The sequence below is a fragment of the Pongo abelii genome, chromosome 6 (genome assembly GCF_028885655.2).
Source record: "Pongo abelii isolate AG06213 chromosome 6, NHGRI_mPonAbe1-v2.0_pri, whole genome shotgun sequence".
NCBI classification, from domain to species: domain Eukaryota; kingdom Metazoa; phylum Chordata; class Mammalia; order Primates; family Hominidae; genus Pongo; species Pongo abelii.
Window position 1 is genome coordinate 60,322,925 of NC_071991.2, and position 14,221 is coordinate 60,337,145.

At 40.2% G+C, this 14,221-nt stretch overlaps 1 protein-coding gene across 12 annotated transcripts in view; it reads left to right on the forward strand.

The window, feature by feature from the left end:
* Positions 1–14,221, forward strand: part of OSBPL3 (oxysterol binding protein like 3) — a 197,628-nt gene that overhangs the window by 107,425 nt on the left and 75,982 nt on the right. For all 12 annotated transcript variants that reach the window (XM_063726044.1, XM_063726049.1, XM_063726047.1 and 9 more), the window contains exons 3-6: positions 8,090–8,206; positions 8,364–8,417; positions 9,309–9,422; positions 13,957–14,124. In XM_063726044.1, the coding sequence (XP_063582114.1) occupies positions 8,090–8,206; positions 8,364–8,417; positions 9,309–9,422; positions 13,957–14,124 (453 nt within the window). The remainder of the gene's footprint in view (positions 1–8,089; positions 8,207–8,363; positions 8,418–9,308; positions 9,423–13,956; positions 14,125–14,221) is intronic.

Here is a 14,221-nt window from a genome sequence, read left to right on the forward strand (position 1 = left end):
ATGACATTTATGGGCTGGGTGTTTTCATCTTTAATAGTCTAAGAGGCCCTGCTTACCGAACAGAGCATTAGGAGGAGAGAAAAATGCATAGAAGATGCTGTTTGTAGCTTTAAGGGGCTTGATACGATTAGGGGAATATTTAACATATATTAATGGCTTCCCAGTATATCTGAGGGGCCTAAAAACATGCCAAAGTAATTTGTAGCCATAAATGCTGAGTGAGTGATCAGCAGTGTGGAAATAGTCATATGTGCATTGAGGTGTTTTTATTAATGCTATTTTAATTATAAATCCATCTGTGGTCAATACAGTTGGAAAGCGTTTTTCTCTTCGGAAACTCAGGATGGGAATGACCTCAGGTGGAGCCACTGACAGAGCTGGCAGCCCACAGGATTTTGTCTCCTTGTTGTCAGTATCAGCTGCTGGCAAGGACTGATTTTCCTTCCCTTTCTCAAGGGTTACACCACAAAGACTGCATGAATATTCTCCCATTATCTAAGTAATGAACGCACCAGTGTTTTTGGTCTGTGGCTAGCCAAGTAATAAGACTTGAAACATTCTGGGGCCTGAATCATCTGGATACTCACTTCCCTCACCCTGGCGTGAGGTTGGAGAGCTACATCTCTGTGTGAAGGGAAAGAAGGGATGGTGACGGTGGCGGGTGGTGACTGCTATTCCCATGTAGTCATCGGAACCCAAGTGGGAGCTTCATTGCTCAATCTCCTGTTTTCTTTAATCTTCTCACTTAGATCCCAAAGTCAGGGATTGTACCCGAGGTTACAGAGCTAATGCAAATGCTGCTGTTTAGTATGACATGAGTTTATGGTAGAAGATTTAGAAAGGATCTCATAGCTCACTTGTTCTAAACTCCCTGCCAGTCTTGGAATCTTCTCTGTGGTGCCTCTGCCAGGTGACCACCAGCCTCTGATGGAACACTCCAGAGACTTTCATAGATCAGCCATGTTTTTGTCATTTTTCATAGCACTCATTAGATAGTAAGACAACCCATCCTTTAGGCAGAGCTGGAATCCAGGGCCTTGTAGTTCCCACCTATTAGTCCTAGTTTTGCCTTCAGAGTCTTTCAAGTCAAATCCCATTTTTTTGAGACAGCCTGGTCTCCTGGAATGTGGCTACTCAAGTTGGGCTTATGGTCCAGCAGCAGTGATAGCCTCATCTGTGCAGGTGCAGAATCTCAGGCCTCCCCCAGACCTACTGAACTTAAATCTGCATTTTTAACAAGATCTCCAAGTGATTGACATGCAAATTACAGTTTGAGAAGCACTGAGTGAGAGCTCATACACTACCTTTCTCCCAACTAATTTTTTCTTTCCTTAAAAATTGCCATTGCTATCAGGCCTGCTGGTGCTAAACAAAAAACCATAGCTGAGAAACATTTAACAAGAAACAACAACTCCAGCTCTCAGTGATTGAAATGTGAGTACAGTTTTGGTCTAGCATCAGTTGAAGCTGTCATTCTATTAATTGAAAATCTATTGACAAGCATTGTCAGTGTTCATAGAGCAATCATAAAAGGTAATATTGATGATCGTTAGCCTTAATAGGCTGTGGAAGATCCTGAATGCCTTTAAAATCATTAAAGACAGATTAAATTACATGATTTAAGGCTGGGTATTGCCTTGTGATTTTTAAAAAACTGATAAACAGATTAAGTGAGTAATCAGGACACCCGTTTTCCAACCATGCCTGATAGAGGCAACCACAAAACTTTCTTCCCCGACACTCTTCAGCTGCAAGAAGAATAAAAGTTTTAATCGTTTTCTATTTCTGACATCACTGCAAGGGTAGTGACTGAGGATTCAGCTTTGAAAGGTGCCTGTGGAAACAGCTGTGCTGGAGGGAAGTGCCTTCAATTCGTGCACTCAGCAATATGGAAATTAACTTGGCCAGCGCATGAGCATGAATAAATGCTTAGCTGCCTTTGTAATCACAAAGCAGCTTTCTATCTTTGGCACTTTTCAGACATTCAGTAAAACAGACTAAATTTAATGCCAGATGACAGCACCAGACTGTCTTCAGTGAAACTCAAGCAAAAACCTTAAGAAGCCACATCCCCCAACCCCTCCCATGTTTCTCTCTCCACCTGGTATTCATGGTGACCTTTAAGCTTGACACCCCACAGGATGAGACATGAGTGCAGCCGTGTTGGGCTAAGTCAGCAGGGCTTTGATTTCCCCAAGGGCCCAAGTCTACCCTGTACTGTGTCTCAGGATATGCAGCTCAAGGTGCGTGCCCTACTCTTGGGGTCACCAGGAGACACTCCTAAGTCCTGGTTCCTTTAGCCAAGAGAAACCAACATCCCTCTTGTTTTCTGTCCTGAGTGCCAACTCACTCGAATCCAGCACACATTATTAAAGTCCCATGTCCTGAAGGTTCTGGGGGACTCTTTTGATACCCCCCTTGCTTTGCAGACTCATTCAGTAAATATTTATTTCGGCCCCTATTTCCCAGGTAGTAGGATTGTAATAAGACACAGACCCTGTCCTCACAGAACCCATGTTCTAGCTAGGGAGGCTGACAGTGCAAGGTGACCGTCATCCAGGGAGGAGGTTTGGGCCTAAATGAGAATTTACCTGGCTAAGAGGTAGATGGGGCAGGCTTTCCAAATATGAAAAAAATGAATGGCGAAGACTTGGCAGCCTTAAAATGCACAGGCTAATTTCTCTTCCCTGTTTGGTGGGACTACAGGATAGGGAAAACAGTAGCTATCTCTGAGCAGGGTTGAAGACCTTACTTGCCTCCATCCATACTGCACTGTTTCTTAACTCCTTCCAATTGTCTCAAGGTCTTGACCCACCACTATTCCTCTACCCAATGGGATTTACTCCTTTTTTTTCATCAGAATTTACATACTTAAACTACAGTAAAAATGCAGTATGCTATAACATGTGACAGAATGATTAAAAATGTAAGTTCTGCAGTCAGGTGGCTTCGTCACTTGGTTTTGTAACATCAGGGAAGTTATCTAATTCTCTCTTCCTCAGTTTCCACATGCAAAAAAATAAAGAATACTAATAAATCCAATCTCAAAGGTTGTGCAGGAATTAAACATGATCATGTAAGTATGATATTTAGCACATTATCTGACATATAGAAGATGCTTAAGTGTTAGCTATTGTAGTTGCTCTATTCTTTCAACATATTTATTAATATCTACTATGCAGTATTTTAAGTAGTGAACAAGACAGAAAAGGTTCCTGCTTTCATAGAGCTAGAAAGTGTTCTCCAATTATTTTATATTATTATTGCTTATATTGTTATGTTTATGTATTACTTCAGCCGACCCCACTGGATAGTATTTCCTGAGCACTATTCTTTCATGTTTTAAATGGCATGCTGTACAGAATTGTGGATACAGCTTAATATCTCTGTAGGCCAGCTACTCAGTGCCATTTACTTGGTTTGAGAACTTATTTTCTTAGTTTGAGACCCCAACAATGAATAAACCAGGAGAAATCTCTTAGTTCCTACTAAATATATGCTTAGTACTTTACTAGGATTCTAAGCAAGTTGAAAAGATGGTCACTGTGATAGTTTGGGAAAAAAAGACCAAAGCACTGGAGATAAAAATGAAAGGGAAGAAAAAAAAAACCTTAGAAGTTAATTAATTGCTAAATTATTTGGTAATGGACAGTAATAATAATGTAATTTACAGGAATATGTGACTGATGTGGTTTGGATAATTTAGAAATTTCATGGAAGGAGGTAGAAACCAAACTAAAATCCTGAAGAGTTCACACAGTTGGAAAAGATCAAGAGAAGATTCTGGGAGGCCAAAATCTAAGTAAATCGCTGAAGTGGAAATAAAGACAACCATTTTGTCATCCTCATTTTTATATTGCATGAAGGACAGGACACAATGAGGCCCCATAAATGGTTGTTGACTTTAGTACAAGTGGGGAATTAATGGAATGGATGAGAGCCGAGGTTAGGGTGGTGGCTGGGGAATAGAGAGGAAGGGAAGTAGAAAATACACATTTTGAAGATGGAACCAACAGGACTTACTTACAAGAAAATATTAAAGCCTTTACAATTTTCAAAGTGATTTCACATATGTTGTGTCCTGGCCTAATATTCTTTCTTACAACGGCACGCAGAATTTGTGCCGAGTTCATTAGTGGTTCTTACCCTGTCGTTCACGTAACCAACGTCCTCTTATTATGACCAGTATTTTAATGATTGCTTTACTCTCCTATAAATTTGTATATATAATTTATATATGTAAATATATATAATGTATATAATTTTTTATATATTAAAATTACATATATATATAAAAATATAATTTTTTTAAGAGACAGGGTCTCACTCTTTCACCCAGGCTGGAGTGCAGTGGTGTGCTCATAGCTCCCTGTAGCCTTACACTCTAGGGCTCAAGCGTTCCTCCTGCTTCAGCCTCCCCAAATCCTGGGATTATAGGCATGAGCCACTATGTCCAACTGAAATTCATTATTAATGTAACCTACTTGAATTCATAATTTTGAAAATGTCAGCATCATGCGTTACTGTAATATAAAGGAAAATTCAAAGAATGTGGTTAATGTTAAAACATATATTTTCAATATGTAAAAGCCCAGGCATGACTACACCAGAAGACATAATGAAGTGATCAGATACACCTATACATAGAAAGTGACAACTGCAAATGGAGAGGATACAGGTGTGCTATATTCATAACTCAAATAGCATGACCTTCAGCAACGTCATTCTCTAAAATAGTGGGAGACACTTGGTAAAGTTCCAAAAAGAACAAAATACAGTCTTCCCTCAGTTACTCAGCACTTACATCCCAAGAGTGCATAAAAACTGTGCGGAAATACTTTGATATATGTGTGAAACAGAGTTCGGTTCCATGCTCAAGTGATTTTAAGCACATTTCACCTACAGAAATGGCTAATGGCACTTTGGGAAGTCTTTGGGGTGTGGGATGGCATTTTCATTGTGCAAGGCCGAGGCATTGTGGGACATCTAACATTCCTGGCTCCCAGCCATTCCATGCCAGAGGCAACTCCCTATCATTGTCACAACCAAAAGTGGCTCCAGGATTCCAGTGTCCCCGAGGGAGCATTTGCAACCTCACTGAGAACCACTAGGCTGGATGTTGGCCTCACGACTCATGGACGGTGACAGGGAAGTTGGCGATGAGGCAGGGGGCAGATTTGGATGTCCAGTCCAGAAAAGGAGTTGGTTGCACTGCTTTTTTAGTCAAGGAGAGCCTTCACTTTCTTAAATATTTCAAACCTGGCTTTTCCAACCTGGTAACAGTTTCAAGTTCTGACCCCAGGTGGAAGATAAAATGAAGAAAACAATATTTTGTAGGAAAAAAAAATGCAACTCCTTTTTTTGTTTGTTTATGCTAAGGGCCAACAGATGTGCTTTAATTCCCTGCCCTGCTTGGTGGCTCACTGATAGAAATGCACTCTGTCTCAGGAGGAGGAACAATCCAGTTCTAACAGGAATTTTTGAAATACTCCTGAGATTTAATTCTTGTTTTCCTTTAAACTTACAGGTATGATCTTATCTACTTTTTTTTCAGTTTTGTAAAGGATGCAATAATGTCTGATTCCTCTTGGTATTTGCATTGTGCACAATCGAATGTTTTGAGCAGATGTGTATGATTGTTTAGTATTAGTGCTCTGCAGGTTGCTTCTGCCTGGGAGTCTTAAAACAAACAAATCAAAAGGGCTTGATCCATTTAGAGTACTTTTCAGAGGATTTTAAGTCTTGGATTTTTATTTAACAATGACGACACCCACACCCCCTTCTTTTACAATTGTGGGTGCATTGTATCTAATTTGTAAATAGTCATTTGGATCAAAGATACTGGGCACATTTCAAATGCACGCTAATTTATGACATTCCAAGAAGATAAATCTGTTTGCAGACTTATTCCAAGACTAAGTTTATTTATTTGCCAATCAGATGCATACTATTCACAGGACAGCAGGTTAGGCATTGTGGGGAAATCAGAAATACTCTGGACCCTTTATGCCCTCAAGGAGCCTGCTGTCCGGCAGGGATGATAAAACCGCATGTACATATTATCATAAGTAAGTGGTGAACCTCCAGAAAAGTAAGATGGAGTACTTATGGAGTCTTTAGGGATGAAATGGTATTTTCCACTGGAGGAGGTGAGATTTGAGGTGGAATTTTTAACTTGACAACCTTAAAGGTTCATTAACATTTAGACGGGTAAAACGTGTTAAATTTTGTGGAATGGCTTTCTGAGCTAAAATAAATTGAAGTAAGATTTTTTTTTTTTTTTGGTGTTTTTAAGTAATAGGAAATCTGACTTCCCATCACTTAGTAGTATGCATTTATTGTCTGAGTGTAATTAAGTGACTTGGAATAATTGGTAATAATTGTTATGAAGAAATCTCATTCAACATTGCTACCTTCCTTAAAAAAAAATCCTCTAATTTAAAAGCTGGATCTTTTTTTGAAGCTTTGCTTTTTTCCATTGAAGAAGTCTCTTTTACAACTCCAGATCTTGGGATACCACTGTGATATTTTAAAACTCTGGAATGTACCTTTAATTGGATTCACAGTAAAGTGCCATCAGATAGAAGGCAGACCCATCACGATCATTATGTAAAAAGTTCAGTTGCTAACGTAGGAAAGGGTTCTCATTACCAGGTGGGTCCCATGTATTGAACTTGAGGACAACACAGAAACTGAGCCAGAGCCACTCAGGACCCTGTGTGGTTTCTGTGCCCTCCCTATTAGACCACTTGTGTCCCAGGACTTGAATCTAACTGCCTCCTGCTCCCTGGTGCTGGTTCAGACTCACTGTCCATCTCCCAGTGCCTTTGGCTTCTGCCTGTACCACCTGCCTGTGGGCTGGAGATTTGACTCAGAGCAAGTTAGTCCAGGTGAAATCTTGGCTGAAGTGTCATGCTTGTCAAAACTTAATTACTCTGTGTTGGAAATGTTTTCTGTTGGGTCTGGCTGCCAGTTACTGAGTATATGTATAAATGTATAAATTTATCAAGGTGTACTCTTAAAATTCATGTATTTCATGTACATTATATCCCAATAAAAAATGTAAAAATAATAATTACTCTGTGTTGGAAATGTTTTCTGTCGGGTCTGGCTGCCAGTTACTGAGTATATGTATAAATGTATAAATTTATCAAGGTGTACTCTTAAAATTCATGCATTTCATGTACATTATATCCCAATAAAAAATGTAAAAATAATAATAAAAATAAATTCTCCCAGTCACTGAAGTATTGCCACTTTTGGTTTATCTTGGAGTGATTAGCAATGATGTATTCATTTTTAAGTATTTAAAAGTAAATTTTCAGAACTTTTAGTGTTTTCCTTTTTTATTTCTTTTAAAATTCTTTTTCAATTAGTTGAAATAACCTAAATAGCCAACAGTGGAAGATTAGTTGTAACAACTATTTGTAATAATTGGCCAAAGAAAGAAAAGTTTTTGGAACAAAAAAAGATGGAAAAAACAAATTTCTGGGAAAAAAGAGTGAAAATTCTTGTTGCAAAAATATATTTTTGATGCTTCCAGATTTCCAGTACATTTAAATACCTAGAATTTGTGGATGCTGATTTTCAACAAGATAATTATTTCAACCAAGTTGTCATATTTACTGATTTGTATTGTCTCATAATTTTCAGCCAATTCTTAAACTAACTTCCTTCCCCCAACAACACACACCACACACACACACACACACACACACTCTTTCAGTTAAAATTCAGACTAAAGTTAGTGCTGAGCGAACAGTAATTGCATGGTAATGTCAGTGAATAAAAATAGAACTTACAGGAAAATCTTTACATTTAGCTGTGCCTATTAAGGTTCAAACACCAAAAGAAACATTCCTTTCTAAAAAAAGAGCTTTAAAAAAACTGAAATTTGATGCCACTGAATTATAGAATTAAATCTATGAAGCCCAGGGACTGTATGGAAATTAAATTTGGATTTCTTCTCCCCAACAAACCCAGCCAGCCTCCCCATCTTGAATAAATTTACTGATAGGATGCAGTGCTTTTTACCATTATTATTTTTCAAAAAGATAGACATTTAATATGAACTCTTTTGTTGGAACAGGACAGCTGGGAAGTGGTGGAAGGACTGAGGGGGGAGATGAATTACACCCAGGAGCCACCAGTTCAGAAAGGATTTTTGCTGAAGAAGAGGAAATGGCCCTTAAAAGGCTGGCATAAGGTAAGGTTGGTCTTGGCCTCCCCTTTATTTGCACTCACACTGCCCCACTCAGCACCTGGTTCTTAGGCACTCATATTTAATTTCTAGTTGGAATTTGAGACCAAGAAAAGGGCACCTAAATTGAATGTCTCAATTAATAATACTTTCTTCCCCACAGAGATTCTTCTATCTGGACAAAGGAATCTTGAAATATGCCAAGAGCCAAACCGATGTAAGTCTTTTCGGGGGCCCACTGTGGTATTGGAGAATCCTAAAGGGGTAACTGTCAGCTCAGAGATGAGAGTGTGTATAGTTGAGGATAGCTCTTCTCAGAACTGGAAACCATAGAGGGGAAACACTTCTGTCTGAGCTCTGTGTTCCAGGCAAGCTCAGTTCCTCCACCAGGTCAAGGTGCAGGGGCTCCCCCAACACTCTCTGGGCATGCAGAGGTCTGTTCTGGTCTTAAGGGTGTGCTAAGGAGTTCCCCTGGGTGGGAGAATACATCCTTGCAGCTAGATAACAGGAACAAAACGTAGGGCGTCCTTCCCTCTTGTACTGTGACCGAGGGGTTCAGGGGAGAAGGCACTGGGTGAAGAAGTTCCTTTTCAGATTAATCCCAGGCAGTTGGTGTGTGAGGGCTTTGAATGACCATTTGTCCTGCCCCTTGTAGGAGTCCTGCTCTTCTCCCTTCTTCCTCTCCTGTCCTCTCTCAGCCTCCTGCTCTCACTTCTTTTATTAATACATCACTTCTAAATGAATTTAGACAACAGAAACTCATTCAGTGGGAGGCAGTGCAGTTGACAGGTGAATTCACTGCCATGGGAGTCAACCCACAGTGTTTACTCTTTTGTTTCCTCACGTCTTGGCTGTGTAAACTGCTTGTTACTTAACCCCTTTGTACTCCAGTTTCTTCATCTGTAAAATGGGGAGAGTACTTCCTACCTCAGAGATGCAGGAAGACAGTGCATGTCCAGCATGTAACTCAGCACTGGCTCACGCTAAGTGCTTGATGAGTCGCAGTGTTTGTGATTTTACTATCAGTGGATGTGGAAGGGTGTGTCAGGGATGTGACTACTGCTTTTAACACCATGGTTCCCAAGTGACCCTCTTGGTGCCTCTGCAGATAGAGAGAGAGAAGCTGCATGGCTGCATTGATGTCGGGCTCTCAGTGATGTCTGTAAAGAAGTCATCAAAATGCATAGACCTTGACACCGAGGAGCACATCTACCATCTGAAGGTGAGGCTGCTTCCCACTGTGCAGAGTTCACTTATGTTGGGGAAGGATCGTCAGTTATTATACTGTTGGTAATGCCTTTTGGGTATTCAGCCAACATGTAGAAGACCTTCATTACCAAAGTGTTTCTCATGGACAGTGTTGGTATTTGAATGGGACGTCATTGTGCAGGACTGTCAACACTACTTGAAGGTTTAGCCTCCTGGTCGCCTCATCCCCTAGATAGCAACCTGCCCCCAGTGATTGTGACAACAGTCAACAATGAAAAATTTTGTTTCCAAACCATCTCCACCCAGGCAGTAACATCTTTAGTGAAGAACCATTTACCATAGTTTAAAACGTGTTCCTGAAATATATATAACGTTTGGGCCATGGAGCCCTGTTTTATCACTTTGGCTAATTTTATAGGAATTCCACTAAAATTCTCATATTGTAGTGAAATGTCAGGAATTTTTCCCCTGAAGTGTACTTCAAAGCTGCTTACCCTCTTGTGCTGTCTCTCCTGCAGGTGGTAGAGATAGTCAAAGCATGAAGCGTGAGATCTAGATCTGGTTCAAATCTTGATGTGGCTACTCATTAGCCATTGAACTTTGGCAAATTAATCTCTGAAAGTCTCAGTTTTTTCACCTAAAACAAAATGAAAATTATTGTAACACTCATCTTGTCGGGTTGCATGTAGAAAACCTGGTATAGTCCCGGGCCCAGTGTAAACTCAGTAAGTTTAGTTATTGTATGTGCTTCTTGGATGGTACCCGAATGTTAGAAATTAATTGAGAAAATACTAAGACTGTTTTCTTACTTGGGCAAATTACTTGAGATATTGGGAATGGGGCCTGAGGATTAGGAAAATCGAAGCATGAGATCATGAGCTCCTTGTCTTAAAGTGTCCCTGTCCTCTCTATGGCACGTGTGTGGTGATTGAGCTGTGTGGGCCACATACCTGTGGTTGGTTGAATGGGCAAGACAGTCAAATCTTCACTATTTCCTAGCCTAACTGTATCTCTGGGTGTAGCTAATTGTGTAAAGCAGGGTTTCTCAGCCTCGGCACCATTGACATTGTGAGCTGGATGTTTTGGTGTGAGAGGCTGACTTTGTACAGCAGGATGTTGAGCAGTGTCCCTGCCCCCTGCCCTCTCTCTAGATGCCAGTAGCATCCTTCTCCAGTTATGACAACGAAAATGTCTCCAGACATTACCAGGTGTTCCCTAGAGGATAAAATCACCACTGGCTGCAAATAACTGGTGTGAAGTATGGGAGGGAAAAGCCTATATCTTAAGATAAAAAAGAAATTTAAGAAAGAATACTATCCTTTTTTCTGTTTCATTGATCAGTCTCCACTAGAATAGTTTAGGTTATTTCTTCAGGTACTTCCAATGAATCTTAGTTCTGTATTTTGACATGGTCAGGAATTAATAGGTTCTTATTTACCCACTATTCTGGTTAACAAAATAAAAGTAATTATGAATTCATAATTTTTAAAAAATTAAAATACCTTAAAATATATTGAATGCTAATATTGTGATAAACGCAGTTTAATATTTCTCTGTGTGATTTGCTTTAAGTTCTGTTTGGTTTCTTGTTCATTCTTTTGAACATCAGCTATGACTCTTAGTGTAGGTAAGTGTAGTTATCTGAGGGTTCTAGTTAATAGACTCAGTCAGGCAGTTTTTAATTGTGGGCTGTTTGGTCCCATTTATTTTATAGATAAGGGATCCTGGGTAGCAGAGAGATTAAGCGGCTCTTCACCCATGGCCCTAGAACTACTTGAGAGACTGGAACAGGACCCTGGACAGTTATTTAATAAAGTGCTTTTATTCTTCTACCTTGTTTAACTCATAGAAAAGTGAGTCCAGATGGGTGCTTGGGCACTGACTTATAAGGGCCTCTGAGAAGAGATCAGAGCAAAGGATAACACAAGATTCCTGTAAAATTCCTCTTAACCACATCAGGGAAATGAAACACATTTCAAGAACACAATTTAGGGGAGACAAATAGGTGTGAGTCTGTTTGTATTGCTTCGTCCTGTAAATGACACATTAAAAAGGCCCTGCAGGTGCTTCCAGTCTTATAGGTACTTCTAATAATCAACACCAGAGCCAACCTAACAGTTCCTTAGTGAGTGATATTGCTGGCATTTATTTGCATATCCTAGCTCTCATCTCTGGCACTAGTAAAGATTTTCACAGATTGACCTGAACTTTTCATCTTGGAAGTTAACCTACTGTGCATCCTTTTGTATTATCTTAAATTACAGCTTCATAAATCTCAGTGTCCTAATATGTGGGTATCTATCATTTATCTATCATTTTTTTACCTTGAAAATATCAATACACCATCACACACACACACACACACACACACACACACACACACACACACACACACACACCCCCCCCACACACACACACACACACACACACACACACACTGACTTTTTTTTTTTGAGACGGAGTCTTGCTCCATCACCCAGGCTGGAGTGCAGTGGTGTGATCTCAGCTTATTGCAACCTCCCCCTCCCGGATTCAAGCGATTCTCCTGCCTCAGACTCCTAAGTAGCTGAGACTACAGGTGCACACCCCCATACCCGGCTAATTTTTGTATTTTTAGTAGAGACAGGGTTTCACCATGTTGGCCAGGACAGTCTCGATCTCCTGACCTCATGATCCACCCTCCTCAGCCTCCTGAAGTGCTGGGATTACAGGCATGAGCCACCGTGCCCAGCCAAAATTGACTTTTAAGAAATATCTATGGTATATAGGTGCTTGTTATAGTCTTTTTATATATATCACATATTTTTATAAACATTTGAAATATCTTTAAATAAAAACTACTAGTTACAGTATTCTTCATGGAAATTCGCAATTGATAATTGTTCATTTATGGAGAGATGGCTAAAGGTTTGTGAGTGTGATAGTAATAAAAGTTGGAAAAATAATACTATTGCTGTATAGTGCTTTATTTCTGAGAGTGGGAGAAATGTTCTTTTAAATAACTTTCACATTCATCAACATATTGTATTAGTTCGTTTTCACACTGCTGATAAAGACATACCCGAGACTGGGCAATTTACAAAAGAAAGAGGTTTAATAGACTTACAGTTCCACATGGCTGGGGAGGTCTCACAATCATGGCAGAAGGCAAGTAGGAGCAAGTCACATCTTCCGTGGATGGTGGCAGGCAAAGAGAAAGAGTTTGTGCAGGGAAACCCCACTTTATAATACCACCAGATCTTGTGAGACCCACTCACCACCACGAGAACACCATGGGAAAGACTTGCCCCCATGATCCAGTTACCTCTTACTGACCAGGTCCCTCCCACAAAATGTGGGAATTCAAGATGAGATTTGGGTGAGACATGGGACACAGCCAAACCATATCACATATACTCCTCAGCAATGTATTCTTTGTTGGAGAGATGAACAAGTTTAAATATTTTAGGAAGAATTTACTAATTCATTCCAGTTCAGAAAAGATTGATCTGAAAAGTCTGAATTATAAAAGAGTTTAAAAAGAAAAATGGTGCTAATATTTTCAGTAGGGATAGAGAAGCTGAGATTAGAGAACTTGGAAATGCTTTAAGAGGCAGATAAATATAAATTTCAATTTATTTGTTGCTTAATATAATTGGCACTGTTCTGTTTTCTTAAAAATAGCATAACAGGCCAGGTGTAGTGGCTCACACCTGTAATCCCAGCACTTTGGGAGGCCGAGGCAGGCAGATCACCAGGTCAGGAGTTCGAGACCAGCCTGGCCAACATGGTGAAACCCTGTCTCTACTAAAGATACAAAAAATTAGCTGGGCATGATGGCACACACCTGTAATCCCAGCTACTCGGGAGGTTGAGGCAAGAGATCGCTTGAACCTGGGAGGTGAAGGTTGCAGTGAGCCAAGATCGGGCCATTGCACTGCAGCCTGGGCGACAAGGCAAGACTCCATCTCAAATAAATAAATAAATAAATAAATAACAGTTGGACTTACTCATAGAAAGCCAAAATACATACTTTATAAAGATCATTTTTACTCTGCATTTCTTTCTCAAACTTGTTCTCATAGACCACATCAATGTAAACAGTCAATGAGAGGCTATTTCTCCATTCCTTTTCTTTTCTTTTCTTATTTATGTATTTTTTTTGAGACAGAGTCTCCCTCTGCCACCCAGGCTGGAGTGCAGTGGCTCAATCTCGGTTCACTGCAGCCTCAATCTCCCAGGCCCAAGTGATCCTCCCACCTCAGCCTCCTGAGTAGCTCAGATCACAGGTGTGTGCCACCATGTCTGGCTAATTTTTTTGGTATTTTTTGTAGAGACAGGGTTTCACCAGGTTGCCCAGGGTGGTCTCGAACTCCTGGGCTCAAGTGGTCCTCCCTCCGCGGCCTTCCAAATTGCTGGAATTACAGGCATCAGCCACTGGCACCTGGCTGTTGAAATTATGTGCCAACTGAAAAAGAGGATTTTGGGAGTGGCCTCAATTTGATGAGTAATTGTTCCTTCCAGTGAATGATTCTCTTGTTTCCTTTTTTCAATTGACTATATTATAGGTCAAGTCAGAAGAAGTCTTTGATGAGTGGGTATCGAAACTTCGCCACCACAGAATGTATCGTCAGAATGAAATTGCCATGTTTCCACATGAAGTTAACCACTTTTTCTCAGGGTCCACCATCACAGACTCTTCATCTGGGGTGTTTGACTCCATTTCAAGTAGGAAGGTAATGAGTGTTTTGCCAGTAATGAATCTGAGAACGGGGTGGCTTTGTTTCATGGAGTCCTATCTTGGGAGCTGAGTCCGAAGAAGGAAAGGTTTTC